Source organism: Chaetura pelagica, unplaced genomic scaffold (assembly GCF_000747805.2).
Source record: "Chaetura pelagica isolate M959 unplaced genomic scaffold, ChaPel_1.0 scaffold255, whole genome shotgun sequence".
NCBI classification, from domain to species: Eukaryota; Metazoa; Chordata; class Aves; order Apodiformes; family Apodidae; genus Chaetura; species Chaetura pelagica.
In genome coordinates, this window is record NW_009953311.1 from 356,413 (window position 1) to 369,954 (window position 13,542).

The 13,542-nt window shown below is 37.0% G+C and overlaps 1 protein-coding gene across 1 annotated transcript in view; it reads left to right on the plus strand.

Moving 5' to 3' along the window:
- The first annotated feature begins 240 nt into the window (after positions 1-240).
- The window catches only part of ERCC6L2 (excision repair cross-complementation group 6-like 2), a 50,218-nt gene continuing 36,916 nt past the window's right edge, over positions 241-13,542 (plus strand). Inside the window, exons 1-7 of the mRNA XM_009998070.1 lie at positions 241-259; positions 2,276-2,700; positions 5,565-5,684; positions 7,114-7,307; positions 10,059-10,220; positions 11,433-11,640; positions 13,043-13,183. Of these exons, the coding sequence (XP_009996372.1) occupies positions 241-259; positions 2,276-2,700; positions 5,565-5,684; positions 7,114-7,307; positions 10,059-10,220; positions 11,433-11,640; positions 13,043-13,183 (1,269 nt within the window). The remainder of the gene's footprint in view (positions 260-2,275; positions 2,701-5,564; positions 5,685-7,113; positions 7,308-10,058; positions 10,221-11,432; positions 11,641-13,042; positions 13,184-13,542) is intronic.

The window sequence follows — 13,542 nt, forward strand, 5'->3', positions numbered from 1 at the left end:
TATAACTCAGGAGATGCCTCTGTGAATCTGCAATTGGTCTCATCCCACTGCAATGCCAGCACTGCCAGTTTAATCGCAGAAGCCTACTGTGATACTGTGACTCAGTTGTATATGATTAGTATACATATATCATATAAATATATGAGAAGCACCCAAAAAGCCGACCTGCGGCTGGTCCCCAGCTGCCCCCAGTGCCTCCGCTCACGGGCTCTGCTGGGCTTCGCACGGCCAGAAGTTGAAATGAGTGATGATGTCCCAGGTAAGCACCTTCCGTGTGTTTTTCCAGGGCCATGTTCAGGCGCTTATCGTTTATTCACCTTAGCCCAGTAAGAAAATGAGAGCAGATGTGGAATTTACGAGATGTTTGGTAACCCGGGGTGTCAGTTTGCTGTCAGTGCACAGCGCTGTGAGGCCCCGCCTGACAGCAAAGCTGAGGCATTTGAATGGAGGAGCTGCGTGTGGTGGGGTCCATGATTTGGACACGCTCGGTGGGAAAACTGTTCTAATCGGTTCTGCTTATCAGAAGCTTTCGAGTTTTTCTCAGGACAAATGGAAACGTGTGGTAAAGTAAGCTCAAAAGATTTGTTTTGAAATACAACATTTTAGGGGTTTTTGTAGCCTCATTTAAAAACTTTTTAGCAAAGCTTTGCAATTTAAGAAGGTTATAGTGCCCTGGAATTTTGCTTTTGCAGTCATTTATTGGAGCATTAAAACCCCTTTGTATATCACATTAAGTGGTCAAACCTCAACAGTTAGAAAAGCATTCACGGTACTTTTGCTTTTCTTTGGTAGAAGAACAGTTGGTGAAATGAGCTAGTGTGTGACAGTAGGCTGTTTGCGGTACGGTTTAGTACAGGCAATATATATAATGACACATTTTTTCGATTGTGATAAAAGGGTTAAATATAGGCAGACATCTTTAATACCAGCTTTCTTCATTGATGTCAAGTGTAGCGTACCCATCCTGAGAATCTACACCAGAAAGTTTTCTTTATTTTTAAAGATAGTACCCTACATTAATTTAATTTCTGGTTCAAAGCCCAGCAAGTTAGTGAATTAGGCTAGTTAAAGTAGCATTTCTTTTTTTTACTGGTACAATATTGTTTTCTGGTGTTTTGTAGCAATTATTTCCTTTATACTGTTACTTTGATTTCCTTAATGCCATTACTTTGCATCTTTCTTTTTTTTTTTTTTTTTTTTCTTCTTTTCTTTCTTCATTCTGTTTGCAGTTTGGTTTCACTGAAACTGTTGTCCAATGTAATTTACTCCACTTGCTCCTGAAACCGTAATTCTAATAAGTCTTATGCAACTCATGAAACTCAAGTAAATAGTTAAAAACAATAGCACTGTCATCTTAAATCAGGCTTAACTTGAGAATCTTTAAATCAGTGTCAGATATTACTGTAAAAGAAAATAATTATGGAAATGCTGTCTCTTATTTTAAACCTTGCTTTGCATATTTAACATTATGCTATATATAGCTGGTTTCATTTTTCTAAGTCTGGCTCAGAAATTACTCAAAGACATAGATGCTGCTGGGAGTTCACGTGCACAGTTTTTTGCACCAATTTGAGAATTTGTGTGAGGCAGGACAAGTGCTTTAAACTCTAATGGATTAATTATGTGTGGTTTGTTGACTGTACTGTCTGTACTTCATCCTTTGCCTCAAAAAGATATGTTAGAGCTTGAAATCTCTGAGGTCAACAGGAATGGCTGAAGCTATGGAGCAGCTTATGTACAGGTCACAGGTTGTGGGGTTCAGTGTGTCAAGGGTGATGGGGGCGGCCTTATGGTAGAGATTTTACACCTGTTCCAGACTGTGTTAGGAGAAAGGTGATGTTTTCCTATGTGATTGTATCTGTAAAGCTCCAAGACTAGATTCAGGAAGATCAGAAGTACAGTAAACCTTTTTGACCAGTTCATGTGGTCTGTTAATTGGGTACTAAACCTGCAGGCATCAGCATATCTGTACTTACGTGAAAAACTTGTGGAACAACTTAGTGCCTAAGAATGTGGCTTTTACATGGTATTTTTTTTTTATAGACTTTCAGATATTTACAAAATAGCACTACTTCAGCAAATTAATACCTACATCAGGATTTGGCTCTAAATAGTAATTCAGTATCCTAATTCTAGTACTACTTTCAGTAAAATTTTTTAAGCTTTACACACTTTGTGAAATAAATTTATATCCAATGTTTTATTAGTGTGACAGAATGAAATACTTCATACATTTTGCCAGTTTGTGACTATGCTGTTTTGTTATTTTTTATAGATAATTGGCGTATTGGAGAGAAATGCCTTGCCCCTTGTCTTGAAAATGGGAAACTTCATGAAGGAACAATATCCTCTATTGAAAAGGACAAGAATGGAAAATCATTTGCTATTGTATCATTTCTGGAGTCTGAAGAAAGGAAAATACTAATAACTAAACTTTGTAGAGTTGAAGCCAGTAGAGGACCCCAGAAGAGCTTAATATTTGATGATGGTGATTTGGAAAAGCCTTATTTTCCAGACCGAAATCTTTCATCTCCTGCAGTTTCTTTCAAGTTATCTGTCAGTGGTGATTTTATTCCATACACAATTAACAGATACCTTCGTGATTATCAAAGGGAAGGAGCCCAATTTCTGTATGGACACTATACTAATAAAAGGGGCTGTATTCTTGGAGATGATATGGGCCTTGGGAAGACAGTACAGGTATTCTTTTTGTTTGTTTCATTGAGAGAATAGATTATTTTTTGGCAATGTGTTTTTTCTGCGAGATGTAAATCTCTTTTTAAAAAAAAAAAAAGTGTTTAAGAATAGACCCCTCAGTGGAGCTTAATCTTTACATTTCTGTTGTGGAGTTTGAGGAGGCAGGACATGACCATCCAGGACAGCACTTAGAGCCAGGAGCCATTGCTGTATTTAAGATTCACTTCTCACAGGCCACAAAACTGTGATGTGTCCCCTTTTAGTGTAAGTATGGACAGTTATGGTAGTTACAATATTAGTGTTCATTTATGTTGAATGTTTGAGGATTGCTACCTATGCCTCATGAAAGTAATGTGGACTAGAGTATGCTAAAACTACCTGCAGCTCTTATCTGACTATAGCTCTTTAAATGGCTTTTTTTTTTCATGGAAACCCATAGCTTGACTGTACTGGGAGTAAGAAGGAGCAGACACATTTAGTCCTGTATCTGGAAGAAGTTCTTAGACTTTCTATGTAATTTTTTTATCACTCTCTTAGACAAACAAGTTGGGTTGATGAAAGTACAAATATAGCTGGATTTTTCCATTAGGATTTGAATAAGTGTGATCCAAACAATTTATTTATTTTACTAAAATTATGGTGGTTTTATGTTTGAAAATTCTCTTTAATTTGTCTGGTTTTAAGTTAGCGGCTTGAATCTTACAGTGGTTAGTTTTTGTCCCCCTCTTTTTTCTTTCTCCACGTGTCAAATGAAAGCTTATTCCTCCACTGACAAATTCTTGCTGTAGCATCTGTTACCCTTCTTAGGAGTATGTTGACAGACACCCATGAGTGCAGAGAAGTATTGCTCTATAGCAAACTTGGTAGGAGGAGAGAGTAAACTGAACTGGCAGACCTTCTTTGGGTAGAGCATTTAGAAGCACATGATTGATTTGTGATCAGGTGGTGCTGATCTATTAACAGATGTTTATTAAAAGTAAACTTAATACATTTACCTTAGGTTTTTACCAAACTTGGCCATGTTTCTTGTCAATGGCAGTTTAAGAACTCAGTAGTTACTGAAGTTTGTTTCTGCTCAGAACTGCAATCTCTAAAGTGATTCTGTAATGACCTGGTCACTTTTACTGCTCAGGGACGGTGTGTTCTTCTGTGGAATTCACATCTCATGGTTATTTCTTTTAATCACAGTGTCAAGTTGGTAGAAGAAAGGTAGAAGTTTTGAAGAGTATCTTGTGTATTTTGTATAAAACACAGTATTTGTTTTTCAGGTTCAAGTATGGGAAAGGCAGTTGAGTGGATATAAAGTAATAGGTTTTAACTTGTTTAGAAAATGATACTATTTATGAAAATAAGCATTGGTTATACTTCAAGTGGCAAGTAACTGATTGAGCTTATATAAAATTTGTCTTACTTTTTTTAGTTGGCTGAACCTTGTTTCTGAATTGTAAGTTGATTTATGAGAGACTTTCTAGAAAATTTCACATTTTAGTATTCTTGGTACATCCGAACTGATTTTTGCATAAATGGCCTGTCTGTATGGCTCTTTTGCTTCAAGTTGAAGTAGAACAATATTGTTTCTTAATGTGATTGCTTTAAGTTAAAGTTTCCTATTGAGGCCTTTAGGTTTCTTCCTGCTTTGTCTGGAAGAGCCAAAGTTTACTCAGCAGAGTTGCCCTTTTGCTATTGCTAAAAAATTGTGATGCATAATTTTTTTTAAAATGGAGGATCTTGACGACACATGGAGATTTTTTGTTCAATAGGGTTTTATTAGGATTTTAAACATTTGTATATTAAAGTCAAGCAACATGCGCACTTGCAGTTCTTAGCCTCAGTTTATATGAAATATTATGTATAAAAATGGTTGGTTTTCTTCTACATATCTTACCTACCCCAAGGCCCCGTATGTTATGAGTGTCCTCTCTCTTATGCTCATCTGCCTTTAGTCTTCTCAGGTATTCTTCCTGTATTTCTGCACTCCTGACTGGTTCTTTTCCCCACACCATTAGAGGGAGAAAGCTCTGGAAACTTCCTCCTTTTTGGAAATCAACAGATGGTTTTACCTCTGCTCTGCTATGAGCAGCTGTGCAGCGGCTGCCAAAGGAAGCAGTAAAGGTGGTCTGTTGATTTTTCCAAAGAAGGGCACCTCTGTGGTGCATCTGGTTCTTGCATGAGTACCAGGTGGATTTTATATACTTGAGTGTTCTGGCCAGATATTTCTATGCCTTCTTCCTGTTTTGAGTTATCATGGGAGGAGCTTGTAATAGGCTCTGCTGGAATGTTTGTACCCACTGATATATTATAAGAAGTGTCTTCTCAAAATAAAAGGTGAGGCAGGCGTGAGGATGCAGGCCCTGAAACAGCAGAAATAACTGGTTTTGAAGTTAACAAAAGGAATTGGAAGGAATTGAACATACAGAAAAAAGCCATATTAGTAAAAATTTGATTTATAATTTAAATCTCTTCTTCCTTTTACATAAGTGGTTTGGAAGTATAGTTAGCAAGTATCTCTTTCTTCTGTTTTCTCATCTAAGATTCGGTTGTCCTCATGAAAATGGGAGGAAAATTGCAAGGCATGCCTCATGTCTAGTTTTTGCTGGGTCATTCATAATATGTTGTATTTTTGGGACTTACCCACTTAAAGGGTAAAAGAGTAAATAAACCAGTTCTCTTATGGTGAATTCAGGGTGCTCCAAGGGAAAGGGTTCCCATTCAAAGAACACATTGATTTAAAACAAACTCAGACACCCAATTCCCCTTCTCTAAATCTCATCCAGGATTTTGTCCTAAATGTTTATTTTCAGTGGAACTAATTAACTTTCTGTTTGCATTTTTTAACATAATCACTGAGTATTCTTCTCTTTCTCAAGGTAATTTCATTTTTGGCTGCAGTGTTGCACAAAAAGGGAACACGTGAAGATATTGAAAATAACATGCCAGAATTTTTACTGAGGACAATGAAAAAAGAACTGAAGTGTAACCTCAAGAAGGTACAAGCTTAAGGATTTTGGTAAAAGGCAATACTTTGATTTTTTGTTTGTTTCTTTGCTTTGTGAGTTTATGTATGTGAATGTTTAATATTCCGCGATTCAGTTAGATTAGGGGTTCCTGGTCTTCCTACTAGTGTTAGGGAAGCCTTCAGTTTTCTGGATTGTCATAGTGCATTATCTAGCTGTAATTGTCTAGTCTGTTAATAATGTTGATCTGCACTAACACAAACATACAGAAATATCTGGATGAGAGATTTTTTTTTGCTTGAGTAGCTTGAAAAGTCGAGTAGTGTGTGACTGAGTTTCTAGAGCACAGAAAATGTGAATATTCACATGGTAATTAAATAAAGCAAATGCATATATTTGGATAATTTATTGCTAATATTATTGTGACCTTGCATATGTTCTTTAGTGACTGTCCCAGTGTCAGAAGTAAGTCTGATAATTTAGGTAATCAAATACAGCAAATAAAGATGCATATATAAGTTCTGTGTGAACGAGAGAAAGCTGAAGGTCGTCTTTGTTTTACACATCTCGGGACCCATGCAATTTGTTTTCCTGGCTATTTTTGTTTCATTGGAATAATTGAATTTTAACTGGTGGAATGGTGCATATGATGCTAGCTTTGTGAATAAAGGATACAGGTTTCTCAGGAAAGACAGGCAGAGAAGAAGAGATGAAGGGATAGCACTTCATGTGAAAAAACAAACAAAAAAATCCAGCAAAAAACCCAGGAATGCTCCAACTGGGAATAAGGGAAGACAAATTTAACTTCGGGGACAGCTGAATAATGAACAGCTCACAGAGAGAGACTGTGGACCACCCCATCCTTGGGGCTTTTGAATACCTGTGTAGGTAAAGCCCTAAATGTGTGAATTCGGTATTGCCCCTGCATTGACCAGAAAGTTGGACTAGAAACTTCCTGACATCCCACCTCATTGATTTTATGTGGTATTAAAGTAGTTGTGTGAGCTGTCTTGAATTTTGAAACCCTTTTCAGGTCTTTCTGTTTTGAAGTCAAATATTGAGTAGATCTGTGAACTGAAGGAAGCTGCTTATTCTCTTCATCATCTTGTTTTCTTCATCTGTAGAACATCTGTACACAGGTACAGATACTATTAACAAAGTGAAGTGATAGCATCTCATGTCTTACTGCAGTTGTTAGAGTATAATTTGAGTAAGTAGCACTACTTTGGTATCTTTTCAAGTATTACAGCATTTTCTTTCTGTACTGTTAATATGATCTGAGTAAACTGATTTATTTTTTTTTGATTCTTCAGATATTTTCTCTACAATGTTTTTAAGTCACAGAATTAAACACTTCAAACTATAAAGCACTAAAATAAATGTCAAGATTTTTATTTTCCTTATTGAGAAAGTGCAATGCACTAGTTTTTCCAGTAATACTAGAACAACTATTTGTTTTCAGACTTTCCTCATAGTGGCCCCTCTTTCAGTGCTGTACAACTGGAAGGATGAGTTAGACACATGGGGGTACTTTAAGGTCTCTGTCTTACATGGCACTAAAAAGGATGATGACCTGAGTCGCATCAAGCAAGGGAAATATGAAGTTGCCCTTACAACGTATGAGGTACTTCGCCTGTATTTGGATGAATTTAACAGGTAATTATTTTAAATCTGTTTTCTTACACATGGAATTTTAACTATCTGTCTAAGTTTGCATTGTTCTTAGCAAGTACTTAGTCTTACCTGTAATGTATTCACTTGTAAATCCAATCACACACTGTGTAACAGAGGAGAAAAGCCAGTTTTTGTTGCAAGAATGGTCTACCTGAAAACTGGTAACTAAAAGATAGGCAGAAGATATTTCTATCTTTCAGTACAGTGTAAGGAGAAAAAAAATCTGGAATTCTTAGCAAAAGATATTTTGGATTTTTTTTTTTTTTTAATTTTATTTTTATTTCACTGTTCACCAGCTTGATGAAATTCTTAAGTCCTAAAATCTTTGAGATACAAGATGCATATTTTTGGCTGTGTATGTAATTTTGAATACCTCATGGACTTAGGGAATCAAGGTCTTTCTGACAGCAAATTGTATTGGAAATGCTACTTTGTTTGCTCCAAAGCTTTCGGCACTCTCAGACTCAGAGTGGTGCCTTTCCTTTGGCTGTATTCGAGGATACCTAGCCTCTCATGTGATACTTGTGGTCCTTTATCCTTATGTCAACTTTGGAAGTTAAGTCCAAGTTTTATGAATAACTGATAGTGGCAGCCCACCCTTAGCAGCTTACGTTGTCAGTAGCCCTGCAGATCTTGTTGTTTTAGGGGCTGGGAAAGTTCAAGGCCTCTGCAAGTGTCCTAGAGTTCTGGATGATCATCACCAGAACAATTAGGTCTTCAACTCTATCTTTGCTCAGGTCTGAAAAAGAAGTTCAGAGAGGAGAAGTCTAATGGATTTGTGTTGCCAGTACTCTGATTCTTGCTGTTGTCTTTCTGAGGAACTCTTCAGGCGTGGTCAGGAAATAGGTGCATGTGCAGAAGAGATTTTATGTGTGACTGACTGCTTGCAAATAAATTACTTTAGAAAATAAATAAAATAAATTACTTTAGTTACTTTTACAGATTCACCAAACTGCTTCTGCAGAACATGTAACCGTCAGGGCCTGTGATCACAACGCTGGGAGAAGCTAAGTGTCTCGCTTTGGTAGAATCATAGAATGGCTTGGGTTGGAAGGGACCTTAGAGATTCTGTAGTTCAAACTTCCGTGCCATGAGCAGGAACACCTCCTCCTAGACCAGGTTTCTCAAAGCTCCATCCAACCTGGCCTTGAGCGGTTCCAGGGATGAGGCTTCCACAGCTTCCCTTGGAAAACTATTCCCATGTCTCATCACCCTCACAGTCAACACTTTGTTCCTCTCTAATGTCTAATCTAAGACTTCTCTCTCCCAGTTTAAAGCCATTACCTGTCATCCTATCACTGTATGCCCTTGTAGATGTATTGGCCTCAAAAACTGGTCTGAAATAATTAGTTTTCACTAATAAGAGCATGTAGATTCAGTTATGCATGTTAATCAGCATAATAAAAGGGGAAGCTGAAGGAACTAACATATAGTCATAGAATCATAGAACCAGTCATGTTGCAAACGACCCTTGGGATCACCTGCTCCAACCATCATCCCTACTCTACAGAGTTCTCCCCTAAACCATGCCACATCCAATGCCACCAATGCCACATCCGAATGACCCTAAAACACATCCAGGGATGGGGACTCAGCCACCTCCCTGGGCAGCCTATTCCAGTGTCTAACTGCTCTTTCTGTGAAAAAAAGTTTTCCTAATGTCCAGTCTAAACCTCCCCTGTTGCAGCTTGAAGCCATTCCCTCTTGTTCTGTTGTTAATTACCTGTGAAAAGAGACCGACACCAACCTCTCTACAGAGACCTTTCAGGTAGTTGCAGAGACTGAGTTCTCCCCTCAGCCTCCTTTTCCTCAGACTGAGCAATCCCAGCTCCTTCAAGCGTTCTTTATAAGATTTATTCTCTAGGCCCTTCACCAGCTTTGTTGCCCCATCACTCCTCTCAAACTCCAGTTTTTATCAGATTTTAGGCATGTAGAGAACTTGGATCTGAATTAATGTATTTAGCAGGCATAAAAAATGCCACAAGATCAGCCTTCACTTGACTGAACTGAATGCAGCCTGCTCAGGATAGAGGTTGCATTCTAAACTTTTATTTTGGAGCTTTTTGCTACTTGAAATGGTATTGAAGTGGATATGATTTTTTTTCTGAAATATGAATTTGAGTGTGTATATATATATATAAAAAGCAGTCTCATAAAGTTAAATCTCTTCCTAGCAATGCGATGACTTAATTAGTATCACAGTATGCAGTTCATTTTATCTCTTAGTTTTATGCTTAAACTGGCTGCAAGATACCTTTGACTCCCTGCTTGACGTATTCCTTGTAGTCACGAAATCACAAAATATTAAAAATACTCTGCCATATTGGTATCATACAGATATTAAAGAAGTTGAATGGTGCTTTCATGTAGGAGACTAAACATATTGGAATGCTGTCACCCTATTAGTTTCACTGGATAGGTTTTTTTGTGAAAAGGAAATGTGATTGCTGTAAAGTTTGAAAGCTACTCTCTTCACAGAGAGCATTTGATGTAGTTAGTTGTAGTTAATATGTTTAGCTATTTATTTTAGCCATTATGCTCAACTATGGCAACTGAATTTACTAAACAAACAATATGAGGAGTAGCATAATACACTGTAAAACAGGAAAACCAAAAAGTAAGAGTGCCTTATAATAATTATAGGTACGTGTGGGGCTGATTTGACTTTGTATGTGTATCTGGGATGACCAGATAAATAGTTTCACTTAATACAATGTTTTCTGTTATTTGCAGTGTAGAATGGTCTGCTGTGATAGTGGATGAAGCACACAGAATCAAGAATCCAAAGGCTCAAATAACTCAAACCATGAAGTCATTAAAATGCAGTGTTCGCATAGGTCTTACTGGAACCATTCTTCAAAACAATATGAAGGAACTTTGGTGTGTTATGGACTGGTAAATAATAATTTTTTTTTTAGTTATTTAAACACCTATGTTAACCGTACAGTGGGACTGGAATAGAGCTAGATGATTTGGTTGCCTCTTTGTCAAAAAAACCAACAACAAACCACAGTCCTCCCAAAAAACCCCCAATGTTTTGTGAGAATGTGACTTATATTCTTCCGCAGATGTATGGGAGGTAATGCTCCTGGTAGGTACATCTGCTGTACATATTTTGCAATTAGAAATTTGGAACTACTCTTATCTGGTGTCTTTGGGGAATCTGGGAAGCAGCTAATTTTTTTTTCCTCTTTCCTCTGTGCTTATCTTTCTTTTTTAAAGACATTATTTTCTTCTTTTTCTCTCCTCTCCACAGTAGATTGAGAATCATTACAGCTTTGAACTATGCTGTATCTTTGTGCTATCCAATATGTGCAAGTCATTCTGACATCCTTGGAAGCTGAAAGTGGTATTTTGTGGTTTTTCAAAATACACAAGTGCAGCTATTGGGAAAGCAACACTCTTGTCAAGGAAAACTTTTAATGGAGTTGTAGGGGTGGAAATAACACTAGATGTAAATCTAAGCATAGCACACTTACCAGGGATGGTTTACAAAGAGGGAACAAAGCAAACATGCCTTAAATATAAGGAAATATGGACTGAATTGAAATATCAGGAAAGAAATACTTTAAACTTAGTCTTGCATCCTATGCTGATATTAGTAGATTGTTACAATATGTAGTGCTGCCAGTTATTACAAAATTCTTTTTCTTTTTGGATTTCTTAAGATTTTATTTAGTAATTTGCAATATCTGCATAACCTGATTTTAAGAAAAACAGTAAAAATTGAAAACATTATGTCTTAGCTTCCAATTTAGGCTCCTGAAGAGTAGCAGCCTTGTAGTTTAGAGGTTCTAGATACCTGTTGCTCTGCTGAGCTTTAGTTTTTCTAGAGCTGGCAGTCCTTTCCTAAGGGGATTCCTAACATTTCAGGATCAAAATAAGTAAAATAAAAAATGGCATGTCTGGAAGTATTATATGTTTCTATTTATATATACATTTTTAATTCATTTTTACAGTGATTGTTAATGTAAGATGTCTTATTAACGAGAAACTATTTACAGTATGTTTTTAATCAATGGAAAAAGATAGACTGCCTTGAAGTACAGTAACAGACAATTCTGTTATTCCTTCACATAGGCCCCCTCTCCTTTTGTTTTTTAATAGGGCTGTACCAGGGCTTTTGGGTAGCAGACTGCAATTCAAGAAGAAATTTTCTGATCCAGTCGAGCATGGCCAGAGACACACAGCAACTAAAAGAGAGCTGGCAACAGGTCGTAAGGCCATGGTGAAGCTAGCAAGAAAAATGTCTGGCTGGTTTCTGAGACGTACCAAAGCACTTATTAGTGATCAGTTGCCAAAAAAGGAAGACAGAGTAAGAGCGTCTACACATTTCAAATACAATGTTAATTAATGTATCTCTTCCTCTTTGTTGTTGTTTTTTTTCACTTTTCATTATGCCTTTAATAGTTTTTGGGTTTCTTATGGACTTAAGAATTTAAGAAGAATCCTTGGTTAAAATGCACATACAGTAGTGTGCTTTGTTCTCATAATTACAATGATTGCATTTTGAAATGGAGTTAACCAAGCATGAAAATGCTCAGCTAGACTTCTGACTAGTGATTTTACACATCTCTTTTATTATCACTTGTATTTTTCTGTGCAAATCCAATGAAATATTTGCTAATCTCTTCAAATTCTATGTAGAACTTACGAATTTGCAACTTGACACTTTGTACATATAGTAGTATGCTTTTAATTTTAAACTCCCTTATTTTTGATCACTAAATAAAAGAAAGCCTTCAGACCTAAAGCTGTTGATAAGCCTGTACAGATGAACCACTGTTCATCTAGTGACATTGTAAACATTACATAAAATTATTATATTTATTACTATAGCTAAGAGTTTTGATGAATTCTTATTAGATATATTTATACTTTCTTAGTAGTCAAACACATTAGTTTGAAGTTAATATTGTTTTCATAATATTGTATTCTGAATCCCTAGTAAATAATAATGTAATCAAAACTGTCTTCTGGAGGAAAGATTAACACAAACATCAGTCAGTTGCTTTTCTAAATCTAGCAGGTTTTATTCTTTTCATTCTCTTGTTGATGTGAGTATATGTTCAAGTTACCGCTCTATTATTATAGCTCAGCATGGTGCTGCTGCTTTGTGGGTGGCCTAGGTTAAAGACTGATCTTGGGATTTCTGTCTCCTGCTGCTTAAGGCTAAAGATGCCATAGAGATGCCACCCATGGTCTCTCAGAAGAAGGATAAGAGTTTTGGCCATTGCACTGTGTAAATCCTTGCATCCTCATTGCTTATTCTGTTTGTCCTGCCTTTGGTAGTGCCCTACAACAGCTAGTGCCTAGAAGGAGGAAAGAAAAAGTAAATTAAGCAACTGGCAATGCAGAAGGGAATCCTTAATGATAATTTGCATTTGTGTTTCTCAGTTTTTCCTCCTCCTCCTATCTGTCCACAAAAGCCATACTTTAAGATTCACAGAAGCCTAGCAGCAGGTTATTGCAGGTTGATATTGATCCTCTCTGTAGAATTTTGAAGGGGGCTAAAATACATACATTTTCCCTACTATTTTGATATCAAGATACCGATATTTTCATTTGGTTGTAGAATAATTTGATGTAACTATTTGAGCAAATATATTACAGTTTTGTGCTTAATTTTCAGTGTTTCATGGTTTTTGATGCAGTGCTCTTTGCTTTTCAGTGCATGCTGAACATAATTGTGTTTTTTGTTTCTCTCCTGTTGGCAGATGGTATACTGTTCCCTGACTGAATTCCAGAAAGCGGTTTACCAGGCTGTGCTAGAGACAGAGGATGTGAGCTTAGTATTACGAGCTGGAGAGCCCTGTAGCTGCAGCAGTGGTCGTAAAAGGAAGAACTGTTGTTACAAAGTAAGAAGTCTTACTGTTTGGGTTTCAGAACCTAGTCTTTCTGGTATGGGTGGTAGATCAGTTTTCTCAAGAGCCTGTCAGCAGATAAGGAGCTGATTGAAACAGCTGTGTGGTTGTAGGCCACTTATTTGGGAAATCCTGACTGTAAACATAGATGTTTGCATCATGAGCATGATGGAGTTAGGCACTTTAGAAATGTAGCAAAGCTGCTTTGCGTGCCCTGAGCAGGTGGTTGTTATTTTTGCAGTAAGTTCTATATTTGTTGTATTAGTAAGTGCAACTGTGAAACAGTTAACATTGACAAGGATGTTTCTTTGAGACATTCAGTATGTGGCAGGCATGCTGCTCCCCTACACCTC